General features: G+C 57.3%; 2 protein-coding genes across 2 annotated transcripts; one reads left to right on the plus strand and one right to left on the minus strand.

The window, feature by feature from the left end:
* Nucleotides 1-4,292: 4,292 nt before the first annotated feature.
* Nucleotides 4,293-10,320, plus strand: TIGD5 (tigger transposable element derived 5). The gene is made up of 2 exons (XM_029063116.2): nucleotides 4,293-7,984; nucleotides 9,933-10,320. The coding sequence occupies exon 1, from the start codon at nucleotides 4,382-4,384 to the stop codon at nucleotides 6,404-6,406; it is 2,025 nt and encodes a 674-aa protein (XP_028918949.1). The 5' UTR covers nucleotides 4,293-4,381; the 3' UTR covers nucleotides 6,407-7,984; nucleotides 9,933-10,320.
* A 1,118-nt stretch (nucleotides 10,321-11,438) lies between these two features.
* On the minus strand, nucleotides 11,439-20,921 carry PYCR3 (pyrroline-5-carboxylate reductase 3). Its single transcript, XM_029063117.2, has 6 exons — nucleotides 20,730-20,921; nucleotides 15,666-15,730; nucleotides 14,688-14,867; nucleotides 13,370-13,582; nucleotides 12,730-12,822; nucleotides 11,439-12,344 (listed from the first exon to the last, which is right to left on the minus strand). Exons 1-6 carry the CDS (start codon nucleotides 20,869-20,871, stop codon nucleotides 12,162-12,164), a joined length of 876 nt encoding a protein of 291 aa, XP_028918950.1. The 5' UTR covers nucleotides 20,872-20,921; the 3' UTR covers nucleotides 11,439-12,161.
* Nucleotides 20,922-21,913: the final 992 nt, after the last annotated feature.

A 21,913-nucleotide genomic window follows, 5' to 3' on the forward strand; every position in this document is an offset into this window, starting at 1 on the left:
CCCAAGCCACGGCAAATCGGCCCCAGATCTTGCAACCTCCTGGGGAAAATTACCTGCTACCGCCTTTAGGCATAGCGAAATGACGGACAATCCGGGGACCGGGCTAAATCGGGGAACGCCGGGCAGTCTCGGGAACTGGAACTCCAGCACCGGGTGGTGGCTTCTCTGGCCTTAAGGGTTCAGACAACAGGCGCTCAGTCTGAAGGAGTATCTTACTACTGAACTGGACGAACCCACCGGGGGCTAAATCGGGTCCTCGGCGTCAGGCTTCACAGCCACCAGCGTGGACGGTCCCCACCCACCTCCGGGGTGCAAAAAAAAAAAAGCATCCCATCCTGGGCGGCTTGGGAGGTGGAGTTTAAATTGTAAAAAAAGAGGAAGCGAAGGGAGGAGCTTAGAGAGGGGGACTAAGCGTGGAGGAGACGGGCATCGGGGCTCGGCCCACGCAGGAAGTCGGCGACTTCTGATTTGCTTTTTTGAACGGCTGCAAAAATGAGAAGTGATTGTGGTATTTGTTTAGCGCTTCCTACGTGCCGCGCACTGTACTGAGCACCAGGGTCAATGCAAGTAAATCGGGCCGGACGGAGTCCCTGTCCCACTTGGGGTTCACGGTCTCAATCCCCGAATTACGGATGAGGTCACCGAGGCCCAGAGAAATGAAGTGACTCGCCCGAGGTCATACAGCAGACGGGTGGCCGAGACGGGATTAGAACCCATGACCTTCTGACTCCCAGGCCCGTTGCTCTATCCTCTGGCCATTCTCCCCAGCGCTTAGTACAGTGGGCGCTTAATTATTATTATGGTATTTAAGTGTTTATTGTGTAACAGGCACTGTACTGAGCACTGGGGTGAATACAAGTAAATCAAGCTAAACAGAGTCCCTGTCCCACTTGGGGTTCCCTGTCTCAATCCCCATTTTACAGATGAGATAACTGAGGCTCCGAGAAGTGACTTGCCCCCGGTCACACTGCAGACATTGGCCGAGCCAGGATTAGAACCCATGACCATCTGATTCCCAGGCCCGTGCTCTATCCTCTACGCCATTCTCCCCGGCGCTTAGTACAGCGCTGGGCACGCAGTAAGCGCTCAACAAGTGCCACTGCTACTAAGCGTGACAGCGGAGAGAACCTGGGCTTGGGAGTCGGCGGTCGCGGGTTCTAATACCCCTTCTGCCACTCGTCAGCTGGGTGACTTCGGGGAAGTGGCTTCGCTTCTCTGGGTCTCAGTTCCCTCCTCTGTAAAATGGGGATGAAGACTGTGAGCCCCACGTGGGACACCCTGATTAGCTTGGATCGACCCCGGCGCTCAGCACAGAGTAAGCGCTTAACAAAGGCCATCGTTATTACGTCGAGGGGTGAGGCTGGCGACCTCTCCCTGGGGGCTACAGAGCCACTCGATGCCTGAGGACGAGAGGGTCGGCCCGACGGCCTGCCTCGACTTCCCCAGGGATAATATCCTAATTTTTCTGCTTCGGGCGGCCCTGACCGGCTCCTACCACGGACAAGGGTTCGAGGCCGGGGTCTGTCTGGGGCCCGCCTACCAATTATTCTTAGTAATAATGACATTTGTTAAGCGCTTACTATACGCAAAGCACTGTTCTAAGCGCTGGAGGGCTACAAGGTGAACAGGTTGTGCCACGTGGGGCTCACAGTCTTCATCCCCATTTTACAGATGAGGTCACTGAGGCACACAGAAGTGAAGCGACTTGCCCCAAGTCACACAGCTAAGTGATGACGATGGTATTTGTTAAGCGCTTACTATGTGCCGAGCACCGTTCTAAGCGCTGGGATGGATCCAGGGTGATCAGGTTGTCCCGTGGGGCTCCCAGTCTTCATCCCCATTTGACAGATGAGGTCACTGAGGCCCAGAGAAGTGAAGCGACTTGCCCAAAGTCACCCGGCTGACAAGTGGCGGGGCCGGGATTAGAACCCACGACCTCTGACTCCCAAGCCCGGGCCCTTTCCACTGAGCCACGTTGTTCTTTCCCGAGCGCTTAGTACAGCGCTCTGCACCCAGGAAGCCCCGAGTAGCCATTCGTTACCCAGTCGACGCCGTCGGCCATCGCTCCAGCCCAGGCCTGAGCCGGCGGACGCCTCTGCCGCTCTCTCCTAATAATGTTGGTATTTGTTAAGCGCTTACTATGTGCCGCGCACCGTTCTAAGCGCTGGGGGAGACACAGGGGAAATCGGTTGTCCCACGTGGGGCTCACGGTCTTCATCCCCATTTTACAGATGAGGTCACTGAGGCACCGAGAAGTGAAGTGACTCGCCCAAAGTCACCCGGCTGACAAGCGGCCAAGCCGGCATTCGAACCCATGACCTCTGACTCCAAAGCCCGGGTTCTTTCCGCTGAGCCACGTGGAGCGCTTACGGTGGGGGGAGCACTGTACTAAGCGCTAAGGAGAGGTCAACAAGGCAATAAAGAGACACATTTCCAGCCCGCAAGGAGGGGGTCAGGCTATGGCGGGGGAATCCCAGGAAGGACAGCCCTGGGCCTTCCCCTAGGGTGGCCTTCCTTCAGGTTGGCCTTTCTTCAGGATGGCCTTCCTTCACGTTGGCCTTCCCTCAGGGTGGCCCTCCTTCAGGTCAGCCTTTCCGCAGGTTGGCCTTCCTTCGAGGTTGGCCTTCCTCCGAGGTTGGCCATCCTCCGAGATTGGCCATCCTCCGAGATTGGCCATCCTCCGAGATTGGCCATCCTCCAGGTTGATCCTCCTTCACGTTGGCCTTCCCTCAGGGTGGCCTTCCTTCAGGTCAGCCTTTCCGCAGGTTGGCCTTCCCCCAGGTTGACCTTCCTTCGAGGTTGGCCATCCTTCGAGATTGGCCATCCTCCGAGATTGGCCATCCGCCAGGTTGATCCTCCTTCACGCTGGCCTTCCCTTAGGGTGGCCTTCATTCAGGTCAGCCTTTCCGCAGGTTGGCCTTCCCCCAGGTTGACCTTCCTTCGAGATTGGCCATCCTCCGAGATTGGCCATCCACCAGGTTGATCCTCCTTCACGCTGGCCTTCCCTTAGGGTGGCCTTCCTTCAGGTCAGCCTTTCCGCAGGTTGGCCTTCCTTCAGGTTGGCCTTCCCTCGGGTTGACCATCCTTCAGGTTGGCCATCCATCCCTCGGGTTGATCTTTCCCTGGGTTGGCCATCCCTCGGGTTGGCCTTCCTGCAGGTTGACCATCCCTCAGGTTGGCCTTCCTTCAGGTTGGCCTTCCCCCAGGTTGACCTTCCCCCGGGTTGACCTTCCCTCGGGTTGACCATCCATCCCTCGGGTTGATCTTTCCCTGGGTTGGCCATCCCTCGGGTTGGCCTTCCTTCAGGTTGACCATCCCCTGGGTTGGCCATCCCTCATTGGTTGTCCTTCCTTCAGGTTGGCCAGCTTTCAGGTTGGCCTCCCCCAGGTTGACCTTCCTTCAGGCTGGCCATCTCCCAGGTTGACCTTCCTTCAGACTGACCATCCCTCAGGTTGGCCATCCCCCAGGTTGACCTTCCTTCAGGCTGGCCATCCCCCAGGTTGACCTTCCTTCAGATTGACCATCCCCCAGGTTGACCATCCCTCAAGTTGTCCTTCCTTCAGGTTGGCCATTCCCCCAGGTTGGCCATTCCCCCAGGTCGGCCCTCCCTAAGGCCGCCATATCCTTCCGCCCGAACCCCCGTCCTCCCTCCCCCGCGACGGCAGTCCTCCCCCGACCCTCGAAGCACCGTTCACCCCTAAGTGGGTCCCGAAAGGAGATGCCCCGGCTGGGTCCCTCGGCCCCCGATCGCTTCGCAGAGGGTCCCGGGCCCGCTACTCACACGCCGCGGAGGGAGACGGGGTGAGGAAGGGGGGTGAGGCGGCTTCCTCCGGCTCGTGCTGGGGGTGGGGGAGGGGCCGGGCAGCGTCCAGGCGCGCGCGGGGTCTCGCGGGGCGAAAGGAGGCGGCCGCGCTCGCGCACGGGAAATGAGGGCCGGGAATCTACCAACCGCCCGACGGCGGGGGGGGGGGAGGAGGAGGGCCATCCCTCCCCTCACGGGAGCCGCGGCGGCCCTTCCCCGCACGGCACCGTGCCTCGGCTTCGTTCCCCTTTGGGGATCCCCGGGGATGGCGGGGGGTGAGGATGGCGGATGGCTTCCAGCCGGGAACGCGGGGCAACGGGGAGCGAGTTCCCCCCCCCCGTCTGTCCGAATGGGATCGTCCGGAGGCTGGGGCGGGCGGGAATCAGCCTCGGCGGCTGGGGAGGGGGCGCGCATGCGCAGCCGCGGGAGGGGCCCGCAGGGGGGAGGGCGCATGCGCGGGGAGCAGCGGGGCCCTGCGCGGGAGACAAAAGGGCGCCCCGCCCCCCTCCCCTCCTATTACGCGCCCCGCCTATAACGCGCTTGGCGATCTATGGCTCCCCGTGGTCGCCCGTCGTCGACATGCACCCTGCGGCCTCGTCCCCATCGAGCTGCCGTCCCCTCCTGCCCCAGCCGCCCATCCTGGAGGGGCCAGAGGAGGAGGAGGAGCGGTCATCGATGGGGGCAGAGAGGACCAGACCCCCATCGGCCTTGCCAGGGCCCGCAGGGGTCGGGGCGAGCGGGGTGACGACCCCCGGCCCAAGCCTGTCCCCCTCAGGGTTGCCCCCGTCCGGCTCGACCCCCTGCATGGCGGCGAAGATGGCCTTCCGCAAGGCCTACTCCATCAAGGACAAGCTGCGGGCCATCGAGCGCGTGAAGGGCGGCGAGCGCCAGGCCAGCGTGTGCCGCGACTTCGGGGTGCCCGGGGGCACGCTGAGGGGCTGGCTGAAGGACGAGCCCAAGCTGCGCTGGTTCCTGGACCAGCTCGGGGGCGAGGCGGGCACCCGACGCAAGAAGATGCGGTTGGCCAACGAGGAGGAGATCGACCGGGCCGTCCACACGTGGTTCCTCACCCTGCGGCGGCACGGCATCCCGCTGTCCGGCCCCATCATCCAGGCCCAGGCCGAGGCCTTCGCCCGCCAGATCTACGGCCCCCGGTGCACCTTCAAGGCCAGCCACGGCTGGTTCTGGCGCTGGCAGAAGCGCCACGGCATCTCCGGCCGGCGCGTCTACGGCGAGGCCGACCCCCCGCCCGCCGCCCCCGCCCCGCCGTCGCCCGTCAAGGCCGAGGCCGGCCCGCCGCCCCCCGCCGCCGGCGGCTACGGCGACGAGCAGATCTATAACGCCGACGTCACCGGCCTCTACTGGAAGCTCTTGCCCGAGCAGACGGCTCCCCTCGGGGAGGGGGATCCCGGAGGGGGCCCCGGGGGCGGGGGCCGGCGGTGGCGAGGGGACCGGGTCACGGTGCTTCTGGCCGCCAACCTGACGGGCGGCCATAAGCTGAAGCCCTTGGTGGTCGGCCGGCTGCCCGATCCCCCCAGCCTCCGGCACCACAACCAGGACAAATTCCCGGCCTCGTACCGCTACAGCCCCGACGCCTGGCTCAGCGCCGCGCTGCTGCGGAGCTGGTTCTTCGAGGAGTTCGTCCCGGGGGTGAAACGTTACCTGCGGCGCAGCTGCCTGCAGCAGAAGGCGGTGCTCTTGGTCAACCACCACCCGTGGCCCCGGCCCCCGCCGCGGCCTCCCTCCCCGGGGGCGGAGGGCGACCGGGCGGCCCGGAGGCGCCCGGGGCCCCGCTCGGTGGGGGCGCCGGGGTCGGAGCCGGGGACCTGCCCGCCCGAGGAGCTGCGGACCCCGGACGGCGCGGTGAGGGTGCTCTTCCTGTCCGGGAGCGGCACCCGGGGCGGGATCCCGGCCCCGCTGGAGCAGGGGGTGGTGTCCGCTTTTAAGCAGCTCTACAAGCGGGAACTGTTGCGGCTGGCCGTGTCCCGCGCCGGGGGCTCCCCGCCGGACTTCGCGCGCGGCTTCGTGCTCAAGGACATGCTCTACCTGGCCGGCCTCTCCTGGGACCTGGTGCGGGCCGGCAGCATCGAACGGTGCTGGCTGCTAGGGCTGCGAGCCGCCTTCGAGCCTCGGCCGGACGACGAGCGGAAGCCCCGGGCCCACCCGGGGGCCCCGGGGGAGGACGAGGAGGCCAGGGAGCACGGCGAGGTGCTCGGCGACCTCACCCGCTTGGCCGCCCTGGCCTACGAGCGCCTGGCTCCCGAGGACGTGGCCGAGTGGCTGCATCTGGACGACGGGGCGGCCGGGTTGGGGGAGCCTCTGGAAGGAGGGGAGGAGGAGGAGGAGGAAGGGGAGCGTCCTGGGAAGCATCCCGGAATGGCCGCTGCCACTCTCCCACCCCCCGTTGGCCCTCCTGCCGGGCGGGAGGAGGAGGCCGGGATGGGAAGGATCCCCGTGCCCACGGCCGGTGAGGCAATTCGGGGTCTGGAGACGGCGCTGCGGTGGCTGGAGAGCCAGGATCCGAGGGAGGTGGGGCCTCGGAAGCTAGTGCAGCTGCGCTCTCTGATCGCTACGGCCCAGCGGCTTGGGGGCACTGGGCCCTAGGATGGCACTTCCAAAAGAGACGTCCCCCTCCCCTGACAGGGGATGACCCAGCCCGCCCCAACCCCGGGGTGGAGTCTTAGACTCTCTGTTTTTTTTGACCGCCGCACCTTTTTACGGGGTGGGAGGGGGGAACCTGTGTTTTGGGCTGACTCCTTCAGTACCACCGAGAGGGACGGGAACTACCCCTCACCTGAAACTAGCTGCCAACTTGAAGGGACTGCACTGTGGAGGGGGGCGTCGGGGGTAGAGGAGGGCGATCTCTGCCCCACGGCCCCCAGCAGCTCCCGCCCGTCACCGCAGGTGATGGAACAGAATGTCCCTCCTGGGGATATCAGCAAAAAGCACCCAAGGGGAGGAGGAGAGACAAAGTACGTGTAGGGAAACAGATTGACGAAGGTGAACGAACAGCATCAGCCCCCAGCCCATCCCGTATTTCACTCAGAGGCAGGCGAGGCTCCGTCAGGGAGCAGCTTTTCACCGCGTCCAGAACCATCGGCCTACAGGAACCTAATGGGTCCTAAAACGTGGCTGCCCTTGAGCCGGTTTTTAAAAAATTCCTATTTTTCCAAGCCTCGGGTGATAGATATCCACCTTAAAGGGGCCTTCTGCCCCCGTAGATCCCTCGCTGCCCTTCCTGTTCTGAAAAGTCCCAGTCACACGCACTGGTTAAGGATCTGAACTGCTCTCCCCGAGAGGACTGCAGAGCCTACTTCCCGGGGCTGGCCGGGATTTGCCATCGCTTTTTACCCGTCGGTGCCAAACAAAAAGCCGCCAACCCACCGCCCGTTCTTAAAGCTCAGAATTTCTTTCAAGCCTCAGGTCTCGGAAAGGATCTCTACTTCGGTGGCCGGGTGGCGAGCGGTTCCGAACTGGGCCGTAGAACCGGGAGGGGGGTTGACGGCCTCCGAGGCCTCCTGGGGCGTGACGGGAGCCGTGGACCCGGGCCGTCAGCGTCCTCAATCCCGGCTCGCGGCAGGAAGTCAAATCGGGGACGCCGATCAATGCCACTCGATCTGGATCGGAGGATTATCTGGGCTGTTGGGGGAGACGTCCGTAGCATCCGAGCTGCCACCAAAGTAAATGAGGTTAAGGGTGGAGGGACACCTCTAGGGTTTTCTTAAGGCAACCCCCCTGTGAATTTGGGTTCTGCTTTTATTGGTGTCTCTCTCCTGAAAAGAAAAAGGCAACAGCTTTTATGCCATTGAATGACTGATTACCTCTGTGCTGTAATCAGAACCCGTTCTCACAGTTCCTCCTCGTGATGTCGCAAAGCAAGCTTTCCTTTTGAATCTCCCCAAGTGACGGTGTCAGTCGGCAGATACGAAGTACCCGCCCCTGGGAATTAATCTCACACCAGTTTACAAATTCAGGTCCCCGAGGGTGACCTGGAGAAATAAGATGGAAAGACCACTCATGCCTTATGAACTTTTCCTCTCGGTCCAACAACACGCCCCAAAAGCACCCTTCAAACTGGAATTCCAATACGTTTTCCCTTCCGGAATGACTTCCAACTCACTCGCTGAGACACACTGGCGAGGTGGGGAGCTTGTTCTCAAAGCTGTGACAAGGCCAGAAAAGGTGATCCAGAATTCATCTGTTTTGAGCAACCAGTGTGGGTTGTGGGGGGGGGGGGGGGGAGCTTTCTTGGTACCCAGCTTCTGTACCAATCCGAGTTACTGAGAACAGTTCAGAACCGGGAGTGGGGGAGGAAAAAAGCTGTATGTTACATTTTCACTGTTCAAAGATGAGTCCTGGTGGCTAATATAACCGTATATATCTAGTGGGTTTAACTTGTTGAGGGGGCGGGGGGCGGTTAAACTAAGACTTAGCTGAGAAGACTACTTTGAATGGCTAAGAAAAAGCTGTGGAAAACCTGCCTTGCTATCAGCTCCTCAGTGGGCTGACGATTGGGTCCCTGGTGTCTTCCCGTGCCAAAGTGGAAGGGATGAATTTTACCCTGCCAGTAAGAGTAGCCTTAGGGGCTTGACTGGTCGTCTTCACTTTGCCTAAATTCTTGAACTCTATAGGAGATCTTTGAAAACGAGGAGCCAACGTGGAGATAATAGAGACAGCATTTAGAAAGAGAACAGATTTTATACCTCAGATTCCTTTAAATTGGTCACCGCTCTACGGGGTGATTTCCCCCAAAATGATTTTCCTGTGAAACAATTGCAAACCTTCCCTTTACAGTTGGCCCTCAGAGAGCTGGGCGGAATGGTTTAGGATATTCATAGGAAAAAAAAGTTATCTCAGGCGAGCAAGACATAAGACGTTCTCTCAGCTGCCCCGTTTCTGGGGGAGAGGCGTAAAGTCGTGACTGTTTTCTGGGTCTGCCATTTATGAGAGTCCTGCCCCTTCTAGCTACAGCCAGATTTTCAGAAACTCAGTCACATCACCCAGCCACAGCCCCGTTGTCATTGTTGTGGGCAAACCCTCAGCAGTATGTAGCTGAATGGCTCCGAGCTGTCCGTTGGTCCCTTCAAACTTCCTGCATCTTCAATCCAGATGTGAAACCCGCAGCTATTTCAGACCCAATTGTCGCTCCAGTCTACTTCCAGCGAAGGGAGACCCTAGTAGCCGGGGCTTAAAATGAGATTGGCAGTCATCGGATCTAGCGTTCTGGTGGACCCAGAGAAAGCAAATGAGCAGCTTTTCTTTACACTAAACCTCTGTTGGAACCCCTGGGTGGCACAAATTTACAGAAGACCGGGGAAGGGCCAGATCTGTCTGCTTTCTCTGTCGTTGTGGGCACCCAGAAAATGAGCCGTTTGGTAGTACTTGGCTGACCCTGAAGCGGGCAGAAGTCTGGTGTCATAGGAAATAGACTGGACTCCCCTTCCTCTTCCTTCCTACCTTGGGTCTTTTCCACAAGAGTGTCCCCGGACCAGGGAGGGGCTGAAATGTCAGGTCTCCGCCTGTGGGAACTGAAAAGTCCTACTGGGAGATTTTTCAGCCTAGAGTTTCTCCTTCTGCATTTCCCATATCCTCCCCCTCTGTGATCAGGGCACCGGTCCTCAAACTGTAGATTAATCTCTAATCCCAGGCACTGCCAGGATCTCGCTGCTCATTTGACCATCTTTGGGGTGGCATTTGGGCTTGTGAAGCCAAACTTCTCTTTTGAAGAGCCCAGTGAACTGAAATTCGCCACCTTTCTGTTTAAACGAAAGTACCTCATGGTGGCCTCCCGATCTGTCCCCCAAAAGTCCCTGTGCTCCTAAGCAAATACGAGGGGCCCTCTCTCTCCCCTGCAGGAACCTGCATTCCAAGTTGGAATTCCCAAATTCCAAACCGCTTCTGAATACGATGCCGGGAGTAGGCTGAACTGGGTTTTCCACGGGCTCACTATAACACTATAGACGGATTCTGTATATTCCCGATGCTCGCCTTTGGCACTTTTTCACGGTTGAACAATTATAGGCCCCGGAAATACCTATGAAGATCTTTTTTCTTAATAGAAATTCTTGATCTCTTTAAAGAGTGACCGTTGTTTGCATTAAAATGTTGTTTTGTTTTTTTTAATATGAAGGTTCTGCAGATCCCCAGCGCTGACCAAAAACGCTACTGTGGAGTGAATCCTTGGTGTCAGTGTAGCTGGGGAAAGAGAGCAGGTACGGTCCTGCCAGCTATTTGAGGAATCCTAATCTATTCAGGAAGCAGCGTGGCCTAGTGGAAAGAGCACGCGGCCACTGGGAGTCAGGAGAACCTGGGTTCTAATCCTGGCGCTGCCACACGCCTGCTGTGTGACCTTGGGCAAATCACTTGGTCAAAGGATCATCTCCTGGGAGGACCTCCTGGCCTAACTGATGGATGAGCAGGGACAAAGAAATTATACATTTAACACTGTTCAGGCCATAGCCAGCTCAGGTGCTGGTAAGCAGATATGAAATAAAAGCATGCAAGAGTCTAAAACCCTCCAAATATCGCAATTTTTCTCTCTCCCGAGGACTCAGAGGACATTAATTCACCTCCGCTTCCCTTCAGATAACTACTCTGACTACATAGCCAGATGAAATGTGAACGAACGCTAGACCTCACTCTCAGGTCATCTTAAACCCTTCATGTTTCGAGGGGGAAGGCACCGTTCATTTCATTCTGTGTTGGCAGTTTCATTTCCACTGTAGACTGAGCAGCGATTTTGATACATCCTGGTGTAAGGATCAAACGGCCAGGTATTTGTTCAGTGCTCACTATGTGTCAAGCACCACTCTAACCATTTTTTTACGGCATCTGTTAAGCCCTTACTATGTGTCAAATACTGTCCTAAGCACTGGGGTAGATACAAGTCAGACAGTCCCTGTCCCTCGTGGGACTCACAGTTTAAGTAGGAGGGAGAACAGGCTCTGAATCCCCATTTTATAGGTGAAGAAACTGAGGCGCAGAGAAGTGACTTGCCCAAAGCTATGCAAGTGGCAGAGCTGGGATCAGAAGCCAGGTGCTCTGACTCCCAGGCCCGTGCTCTTTCCACTAGACCACACTGCTCCTCTTTTTGCATTTGAAGATGAGTGTCACCCCTCTGGCTTCTCTTCTGCCAATTAAACACTCTCGACCCTTTCATGATCTTGCCTCTCCACACCTATTTTTGACCCTTCACACAAGCGGTCGCTCTTTTCCAGGCCCGATCCAATCGCCATACTTTTCTGAAAGTAACTTGAATTTTCCCCATCGCTTTTAAGAGGCTGCTAGTTCGCTAAATCGTCATTCCCATTCAGAGAGAAGCAAATAGCCCAGAGAGCGGAAGTAACTCGTAAAAGCCCCCCCTCAGCAAGTCGGTGCCCAGTTGGAATATGAAATCCGGGGCTCGGTCTCTTCCCCCACAGGGCTAGAGGTCTGTCGCTGAAAACACGGAGGGGGGCCAAAGTGGGATCAGCCTCTTCCCTGAAATGGGGAGGATTTCTCTGGAATAGCTGTGGAGGGGCTTGGCAGACTATACTCCGTTAAATAACACCTCCCTTTTATTGCCCTTAGTTTAGCTGCCTGGGCAGTGATGAACGAACGGAGGCACAGAGCAACAGGACTCACTCGGCATCACTGGGACTGTTTCACTTGGTTTTTAATTTCCATTTATTCTTCAGAGCTGAGATGGGGAATCTGAGGCAGTGAAAAGCAATCGGCCGATACGTGATTCAAAGACTGCGTTCTGCCCCTGTCTGTCTGAGATGGGGGTATGTGAGGAGGAACTAAAATGCCGGGATCAGCAGTCCGTCAATCGAGGCGGGCGAGTCACTGCCTCCCCCTTCTCGGGGAAGCCAGGTGGGTGAAATGGGATGCAGAGTTCAGAGCTAGTCCCCGTCTTCCACCTTGGCTCCCTAAAAACCAACCCATTTCGGACTCCACGCGGGCTCTGTCCACATCTGCCGGCTCACGAGCCGAAAGCACTTCTAAAAGACTAAAATCCTTAGGAAAGTGATGGCGGTGCCGGACGTGTCCTTACTCTGTCGATGCCAGGACGAAGAAACCCCCGTCGACGTCTCTTCTGTCCCTTAAGCGTCCTCAACCGTCCCCCACAGCCTGAATTAAAGGTCTAGCGAGGGGACAGTGACCGAAGCTCTGCCCGGAGAAGGTTTTCCAACACCCGTGGGTACGGCAGACCCCTAGGTCCACGTCCAGGAGAGGATGCCAGTTGGTAAGCAAGGCATTCCCGCCTAAGAGCTGGCGGCATCTTCCCCTTTCCCCCCCTGAAAACGCTCCCCTGCGGTCCTTCGGTGGAGCGAGGAGAGGGAGGAGGCGGCGGCTGAGAAGGCCGGCGGCAGAATCCCTAGCGCTTGCCCAGCTCCCGTGCCCGGCCGGTGGCAGCCTCCACGGCACTCATCGTGGCGGCGCGCAGCCCGCCTTGCTCCAGGGCGTGGAGCCCGTAGATGGTGGTGCCGCCTGGGGTGCACACATCCGTCCGCAGCTGAGCCGGATGCTTCCCGCTCTCTAACAGCAGTTTGCCCGCACCCTGGGGGGAAAGGAGCCGGTCAGCGGGGCAGGGCGCTGGCAGCCGTGCTGGGCCCCGGGCCCCCCCGGCGGAGTGGTCGGCCAGTCCCTCTTTCTCTCCCCCGCTAATCATCCCAACGCCCATCCCCGCCACGGCTCACTTTCCGACCTTTAACACCTCCCCGCCCTCGGGTCTTCGGCCGTCCGCCTCCTGCCCCCGCCCCGCGAACACCTCGTTATCTACCCCGTCCCAGGCCCTCCAGCGAGGTCGAGAGAGCCGTGCTCCCAGACAGCCAGCTACACCTCTCCCGTCCGTCAAACCCTTCCTTCGCCGGGGACTGGAACGGCGAGGAGGCTTCGGGGGAGGAGTGAGGCCAGTCCCGTTCCAACCGCGGATCCAAACTCACCATCAACGTCTGGGCTGCAATGCGGTGGGCCAGGGCGCTTGGCATGCCCATCTTAATGGCACCTTCTGCCAGGGCTTCTGAGAACATGCAGACCTGCAAGGAGGGCCGGAGGCAGACAGTGGGAAAGAAAATCCAATGGGGCACTTAAAACTTTGTTAACTGAGGGACGGTGTACCCGATCTGGAATAAGCTACCAGCCCTTGGATGATTACAGCGAGCCAACCATCGGTCGACTGAATTTATTGAGTGTTTACTGTGTGCAGAGCACTGTACGAAGAGCTTGGGGGAGTACAACGATAAACGGACACACTGCCTGCCCTGGCTTGACTGAATTTTGTAGAAATAGCCGAGGCGAGCAGAGCAATCGGGGGACTGGGAAAAATGGGGCCGACTCGATGACGCGGGAGTAGGGAGCGATCGAAGGAGAAGCGGTGAAGTGGAGCAGACTAACGTGCGCAGCGGGCTCCCCCGGGTCCCGACGGGACAGGTTCTCGGTCTCTTTCACCGTCAGGGCGAACGGAGTCCCCAACGGAAGCCTTGGTTAGCGCTAACGTGGGCCCTGGAAGGCTTCTACCAACCTTACTGCTCTGGCCAGCCCCGGGGGAGCGTGTGACGCGACGGCGGGAGGGGCGGCACTCACGTAAGCGACACCGCTGCCGCTCAGACCGGTGTGGATGTTGATGTAGGACTCGGGCACCTCCTCACAGAGCCCGCAGGCCGACAACAGCTCCCGCAGCAGTTCCGCCTCTTCGTTCTTCACCCGGCTGCCCCGAGCGATCACCACGGCCCCCTCCTGCACCATGCAGGGGAGGTTGGGCATGATCCGCAAGACCCGAGAGTTCGGGGGCAGCAACTGAGAGGGAGACACGAGGGTCACTCCTGGCAGGAAGCTCCTGGGCGCCGTGCCCGCCGACAAACTTGGAAGTCCTTGTCTGTGGGGCTGCCTTCTCTCGTAAAATCCTAACTCTACGTCCTTTTTTCCGTGTGGCTCGCGGTCCGGCCCCTCTTGAAGCACTTGCATTCCCTCTTCTCCCTCTCCTCCCGAAGACCTGGTCTCCTAAACCCCCTTTCTTAGTTGCTATTTCTACCACAGGCATCGGAGGTCCAGATTCGCTATCCGGTCGGGTGGCGGTTTCCCCTTCTACTTTCATTCATTCAATAGTATTTATTGAGCGCTTACGATGTGCAGAGCACTGTACTAAGCGCTTGGAATGAACAAGTCGGCAACAGATAGAGACGGTCCCTGCCCTTTGACGGGCTTACGGTCTGATCGGGGGAGACGGGCAGACGAGAACAATGGCAATAGAGTCAGGGGGAAGAACATCTCGTAAAAACAATGGCAACTAAATAGAATCGAGGCGATGTACATTTCATTAACAAAATAAATAGGGTGATGAAAATATATACAGTTGAGCGGACGAGTACGGTGCTGAGGGGATGGGAAGGGAGGGGGGAGGAGCAGAGGGAAATGGGGGGAAAAGAGGGTTTAGCTGCGGAGAGGTGAAGGGGGGACGGCAGAGGAAGTAGAGGGAGAAGAGGAGCTCAGTCTGGGAAGGCCTCTCGGAGGAGGTGAGTTTTAAGGAGGGTTCTGAAGAGGGGAAGAGAATCAGTTTGGCGGAGGTGAGGAGGGAGGGCGTTCCGGGACCGCGGGAGGACGCGGCCCAGGGGTACTTCACCTCCCTGTACCTCCCATTCTGACTTAACCACAGATGAGGTGACTCGGGATGGAGAGGGAGTGCCAGGGAAGGAGAGAAGGGAGTCTGGACCTGAGCACCGGGAACCAGATCTGAAGTGTGGGAATGAAAGGAAAGGTTCGGCCCAGAGTGGAAACCATCCCAAGAACAGGCTTAGTGACCAACGGAACACAGCTATTGCTCGGGATGCCCCGAAGCTGAGAGGGTGGGTGGGTATTTTCTAAGGGGAAGATCGGCCAGGTGACAGACGTTCCACACGCTTACCTCCTCTAGGATCTGCAAGGAAACACCGGCAGCTAAAGAGACAAGGATGTGTTCCTCGGTGACGGCGGAAAAAACCTCAGCAAGGACAGAAGGCAAGATGTGGGGTTTGGTGGCAAAGAAGATCAGGGAGCAGCTCATCAGCACTTCGGTGTTGGAATGGGTCGTCCTGCAGCCCAGTTTCTGTGCCCAAGAAGCAGCATTCATGTCACTCAGTTGTCTATGTGCAGAGCACTGTACTAAGCGTTTGGAAGAGTACAATAAACAGATTCCCTGCCCACAACGAGATTACATTCTGGGGGGCGAGGACAGACATTAATATAAAAAGAAAAATTACAGATATGTACATATGCGCTGTGGGGCTGGGAGGGGGAGAGAACAGGAGTAGTTAATAACGATAATGTTGGTATTTGTTAAGCGCTTACTATGTGCAGAGCACTGTTCTAAGCGCTGGGGGAGATACAGGGTCATGAGGTTGTCCCACGTGAGGCTCACAGTTAATCCCCATTTTACAGATGCGGTGACTGAGGCACAGAGAAGTGACTTGCCCACAGTCACACAGCTGACAAGTGGCAGAGCTGGGATTCGAACTCATCACCTCTGACTTCCCAAGCCCCGGCTCTTTCCACTAAGCCACGCTGCTTCTCTATTAGAGGAGCTGGTACACACGAGATAGCTAGTGAAACTTCCCCATCCACTCTGCAGGATGTAAGGAACAAGGCGGTCCAGGGGCAGTCAGAAGAGATTCCCTCAGGAAATTCTGGATCTAGAATGGTTCTTGTCCAAGGAGGTAAAGTAGAGCCACCGGGACTTGGCTATCTCTTGCAACAGGTCTCTGTCGGGATCTTGGGTCATCGAGGGGATGAAGAGGTAGGTGACCTCTTGAGGGAGAATGTGGTCACTCGCCCAATGTGGGGCAGTCTTCTAATTCCCTCTCCCCCACGGTGACAGAGCACGCTCCCCCCAAAACCCCACACTCACCCGAAAATGACATAAATTCCCGTCCGACGGCGCGCTGGCCAACACGTTGCCGGCTTCCACTTTGCCTGGAGAGATGCAGTAAGGGAGGGCGGGGAAAGCCCGAAACAACCACAGTTATAATAATAATAACGTCGGTAGTTGTTAAGCGCTTACTACGTGCACAGCACCGTTCTAAGCGCTGGGGTAGATCCAGGGTCATCAGGTTATCCCAAATGAGGCTCACCGTCTTCATCCCCATTTTACAGATGAGGTAACAGGCACAGAGAAGCGACTTGCCCACAGTCACACGGGTGGCAGAGCCAGGATTTGAACCCATGACCTCTGGCTCCCAAGCCCGGGCTCTTTCCACTGAGTTGAAAGTCGTCTTGAACACGACAGACTTCCCCGTCACCTCTGAAAATCTGGAAACGGGGTCCTGCACCCAGTGGGCATCGCCGACTGCTAGACTGGTGCAAAGAGAGTAGGTGAGCGCTGGCTCCCAGTTTCAAAGACCCAGACACGACCAACACGCTCGACCTAAGTCTAAGATTTTTTGCTTGACTAATACTCAGCTTCCTTCCAGATTTGTTCAAATAGGAAAACGAGTGCTATTCATTCAATCGGTCGCATTTATTGAGCGCTTACGGTGTGCAGAGCACGTGTACTAAGCGCTTGGGAGAGTACAATATAACATTCCCTGCCCACAGTGCGTTTACACTCTAGAGGGGGAGACAGACATTAAAATAAATCAATTACGGGGATATATATATATAAGTGTTGCGGGGGCGAATAATAATGTTGGTATTTGTTAAGTGCTTACTACGTGCAGGGCACTGTTCTAAGCACTGGGGTAGATACAGGGTCATCAGGTCGTCCCACGTGAGGCTCACAGTTAATCCCCATTTTACAGATGAGGTCACTGAGGCCCAGAGAAGTGACTTGCCCACAGTCACGCAGCTGCCAAGTGGCAGAGCCGGGATTCGAACCCATGACCTCTGCCTCCCACGCCCGGGCTCCTTCCACTGAGCCACGCTGCTTCTCTGAAGCAAGCCAGGGTGACGAAAACAGGAAAGGAAGGGCTTAGTCGGGGAAGGCTGCTCGGAGGAGATGGGCCTTCAATAAGCTTTGAAGGCGGGGAGGGGGGGTTGTCCGCCAGATTTGAGGAGGGACGACGTCCCGGGCCAGAGACGGGACTTGGGCGAGGGGTCGGCGGTGAGACGGACGAGATCGAGGTACGGTGAGAGAGTTAGCATTTGCGCAGCCAAGTGCGTGGGCTGGGTTGTAGAAGGAATTTAAACCAAAGTGGTATAAAAATACTGAATTATACAGCTCCACTCAACACCCACAAATTCAACTGGCACCAACTCCAAACTAATGAATCACAGTAACTTTCCTCCACCCTCTGCCCCAATTTTGTTGAAGGAGTCTCAATGATCTCTCCTACAAGCAATTATTATTCTCCTCTGCTTTTCCTTCTCTAACTTTAGCCCAGAGAGGGAGGTAACGTGCAGAAACACGGACAGTCTCCTCCAACAAAAGTGCAAAGACATTTTCCCCATCTCCATTCCTGAACCATTTGGGTTTGTGAGTCAGTGAGCAGGCACATAAAAACTTGCTGTCGTTTTCAGGCCAAGACACCACCTATTATCCAAATTATACCAAACACCAAGTTCAAATAATCAAAAATAGGACTGAACAAAAATAGGATTTAGGCCTACAAGCACCCCAATTATTGTAAACGCACTGAAAAGAAAAATCATTTCAATTAAATCTGGTTTTGCTTCCTTGGCAACTGGGGACTTGGTTCAGTTGTCCAAATGAAGATAACACCAAGTGTCATAAATTCAGATTAGATTTCAACTTTACAGGGCTCTGTACTAAGTAGGCCCTCAATAATATTGACCACCTGACCAGAGAAAATGACAGTTGCCATCAAATTTTCATTATTGTAGATTCTGCTGTAAAAAGATGACCCTAGTAATAGCACCGTGGACCATTTAGCAAGGCCTAGCCATTTTTTAAAAAATCTGTGCTGCCCCTTTTTCCGTACGGGCCAAATCAAGTGTCTCCCTACCTAAGGTGGCTTTCATTTCTGTTTCGGTGTCTCAAAATGTGACCCCCTTGAAGGGTATTTGCCCCGTGCAGTGCTTCGCTACAGGTATCCAACAGTTTGTTGTGGGCGGGAATGTGCTGTACTCTCCCAAGCGCTTAGTACAGTGCTTTCCACGCAGTGAGCGCTCAATAAATACAACTGAATGAACCAAAGCACGTTTTCAGCGCACATTTTGGATAGAAGGCTGTTGGGGAATTTGGGAAAGTTCTTCTATGTGCCTCTGGATGGTGGAAGAAAATATCGTGCCTCTGTGTGGTGTCAGACACGGCATAATAGTTCAGGTTTTCCTTAATTGTGGTGTTTTTCGAGTATGTAATCCACTCGGTCAATCAATCGTAATGCATTATTGGAGACTTAAAGGCTGCCCAACTACGGCGCTGGTGGCTTTTTTCATTTTTGGAGCGTCTACTTCCAAGATAACGCTCCTCTTTAAGCCATGAGACTGCTCTACGACAGCAGACAGACCCCAGGGGGAAATCTCTGCTGGGACCACAACCACTTTAGCTCCTTTGGGAGGCGTTTTATCTAATAAAAAACAAACAAATAAGAAAAGGATTTAGGCTCCTGCCACCCAGTCCAAACTGCTTCCAGCAGGGGAGATTTCACCCTTACCAATGAGATATTCCCGGAGAAGCGGCGTGGCCTAGTGAAAAGAAGAGAGGAGACGTCGGTTCTAACCCCCGTTGCCTGCTGTTTGGTGACCTTGAGCAAGCAGCAGCGTGGCCCAGGGAAGACGGCGCGGGCCTGGGTTCGAATCCCGGCTCCACCGCCTGTCTGCTGGGTGACCGTGGGCACGTCACTTCACTTCAAGAGAAGCAGCGTGGCTCAGTGGAAAGAGCACGGGCTTTGGGGTCAGAGGTCACGGGTTCGAATCCCCGCTCAGCCGCCTGTCAGCTGGGTGACTTTGGGCGAGTCACTTAACTTCTCGGTGCCTCAGTTCCCTCATCTGTAAAATGGGGATTAAGACTGTGAGCCCCACGTGGGACATCCTGATTCCCCCGTGTCTACCCCAGCGCTTAGAACAGTGTTCGGCACATAGTAAGCGCTTAACAAATACCAACATTATTATTATTCTCAGTTATCTCATCTGTCACGTGGGGATTGAGACCGCGCGCCCCACATTCGGTCAATTGCATTTTGAGTGCTTACTGTGAGCAGATCGCTACGCTAAGCGCTGGGGACGGGGACTGTGTCCAACCCCATCTGCCTCCATCGACCCGACAGTGCCTGGCACAGAGTAACCTCTTAAAAAACACCGCAATATATTACCATTATTATTTAAAGTACCAGCTGTCCCTTCCTCAGACCGTGGGCACCCCGTTTTTGATCTGACTGGATGGAGTCTAGTAATGATAATGTTGGTATTTGTTAAGCGCTTACTCTGTGCAGAGCGCTGTTCTAAGTGCTGGGGGAGATACAGGGCAATCAGGTTGTCCCACGTGGGGCTCCCAGTTCATCCCCATTTGACAGACGAGGGAACTGAGGCCCAGAGAAGGGAAGTGACTTGCCCCCAGTCACACAGCTGACAAGTGGCAGAGCCGGGATTCGAACCCATGATCTCTGACTCCCCAGCCCGGGCTCTTTCCACTGAGCCACGCTGCATCCCAAGTAAGCGCTTAACGAATACCAACATTATTATTATTACAAGGTGATGAGGTTGTCCCCCGTGAGGCTCCCAGTCTTCATCCCCATTTGCCAGATGAGGGCACTGAGGCCCAGAGAAGTCAAGTGCATTCAGTCGTAGTTATTGAGCGCTATGTGCAGAGCACTGTTCTAAGCGCTGGGGGAGAGCCAGGGTCATCAGGTTGTCCCCCGTGGGGCTCCCAGTCTTCATCCCCATTTGACAGATGAGGAAACTGAGGCACAGAGAAGGGAAGTAATAATAATAATGTTGGCATTTGTTAAGCGCTTACTATGTGCAGAGCACTGTTCTGAGCGCTGGGGGAGATCCAGGGTCATCAGGTTGTCCCACGTGAGGCTCCCAGTCTTCATCCCCATTTGACAGATGAGTTAACTGAGGCACAGAGAATAATAATAATAATGTTGGTATTTGTTAAGTGCTTACTCTGTGCAGAGCACTGTTCTGAGCGCTGGGGGAGATGCAGGGTCATCAGGTTGTCCCACGTGAGGCTCCCAGTCTTCATCCCCATTTGACAGATGAAGGAACTGAGGCCCAGAGAATAATAAAAATAATAATGTTGGTATTTGTTAAGCGCTTACTCTGTGCAGAGCACTGTTCTGAGCGCTGGGGGAGATCCAGGGTCATCGGGTTGTCCCACGTGAGGCTCACATTTAATATCCCCATTTTACAGGGGAGGGAACTGAGAAGCAGCGTGGCTCAGTGGAAAGAGCACGGGCTTTGGAGTCAGGGCTCATGAGTTCGAATCCCAGCTCTGCCACTTGTCGGCTGTGTGACTGTGGGCAAGTCACTTAACTTCTCTGGGCCTCAGTTCCCTCATCTGTAAAATGGGGATGAAGACCGTGAGCCCCACGTGGGACGACCTGATTCCCGTGTGTCTCCCCCAGCGCTTAGAACAGTGCTCGGCACATAGTAAGCGCTTAACAAATACCAACATTATTATTATTATTATTAACTGAGGCCCAGAGAAGAAGAAGAAGAATTTTGGTATTTGGGGAGCGCTAGGTGCAGAGCACTGTTCTAAGCGCTGGGGGAGATCCAGGGGAATGAGGTTGTCCCACGTGGGGCTCACAGTCTTAATCCCCATTTGACAGATGAGGGAACTGAGGCCCAGAGAAGGGAAGTGGCTCGCCCACCGTCACCCAGCTGACAAGTGGCAGAGCTGGGATTCGAACTCATGACCTCTGCCTCCAAAGCCCGGGCTCTTTCCACGGAGCCAGGCTGCTTCACCGTGGGATTTCTTTCATCAGCAGGGGGTGAGGAGGAGGGCGAGGCCCCCGCCCCTCCCATCAGCAAGAATAATCATAAGGGTGGCAATGGCGTGCGCCGTTACCTGCGAGGAGGAGGCCCCGCGCGATGGCGGTGGCCATGCGTCCGGCGCCCACGAAGCCCACCCTTCCCCGCGGGGGACCCCGCCCCGCCGCCCCCGCCGGACCCGCCGCCATCGCCGCCATCGCCGCCGCCGCCGCCGCCATGGCCGGGACCGGACGGGGGAGAAGACGCCTCGGCCTTCGGCGCCCCCACACCCGCCCAGGCGCATGCGCGGGACCGCGCGGGCGCACGCGCACACCCTCTCCCTCCCGCCCCGAAGGAAGGGCGCATGCGTACCTCCCCCTCCCGCTCTCCCCCTCCCCGTCCCCGATTGGTGTGCGCACGCGCACACCCTCTCCCTCCCGCCCCGAAGGAAGGGCGCATGCGTACCTCCCCCTCCCGCTCTCCCCCTCCCCGTCCCCGATTGGTGTGCGCACGCGCACACCTTCTCCCTCCCTCCGGCCCAGCCCCCCCCAGGAAGGGCGCATGCGTACCTCCCCCTCCCGCTCTCCCCGTCCCCGATTGGTGTGCGCACGCGCACACCTTCTCCCTCCCTCCGGCCCAGCCCCCCCAGGGAGGGCGCATGCGTACCTCCCCCTCCCGCTCTCCCCCTCCCCGCCCCCGATTGGTGTGCGCACGCTCCCACCTCTCCCTCCCTCCGGCCCCGCCCCCCGAAGGAAGGGCGCATGCGTACCTCCCCCACCCGCTCTCCGGCGCCGCCCCCGATGATTGTGAGCGCATGCACACCTTCTCCCTCCCTCCGGCCCCGCCCCCGATGAGAGGACGCATGCGCACACACCCCCGCTCTCCGGCCCCGCCCCCATGAGTGGGCGCACGCGCACACCTTCTCCCTCCCTCCGGCCCCGCCCCCGATGAGTGGGCGCACGCTCCCACCTTCTCCCTCCGGCCCCGCCCCCTCTGAATGACGCATGCGCACAGCCTCTCCCTCCCGCTCTCCCTCCCCGCCCCCTCTGAATGACGCATGCGCACCCCCTCTCCCTCCGGCTCTGCGGCCCCGCCCCCGATGAGTGGGCGCATGCGCGCTCCCTCTCCCTCCTCCGGCCCCGCCTCCCCAAGTGTGCGCACGCGCACTCCCTCCCTCTGGCCCCGCCCCCGAAGGCGCACGCGCACACACCCCCTCCCGCTCTCCGGCCCCGCCCCCCGATGAGTGTGCGCACGCGCAAACCTTTAATAACCAGTAATAAC

Source organism: Ornithorhynchus anatinus, chromosome 4 (assembly GCF_004115215.2).
Source record: "Ornithorhynchus anatinus isolate Pmale09 chromosome 4, mOrnAna1.pri.v4, whole genome shotgun sequence".
In the NCBI taxonomy this organism is placed as follows: domain Eukaryota; kingdom Metazoa; phylum Chordata; class Mammalia; order Monotremata; family Ornithorhynchidae; genus Ornithorhynchus; species Ornithorhynchus anatinus.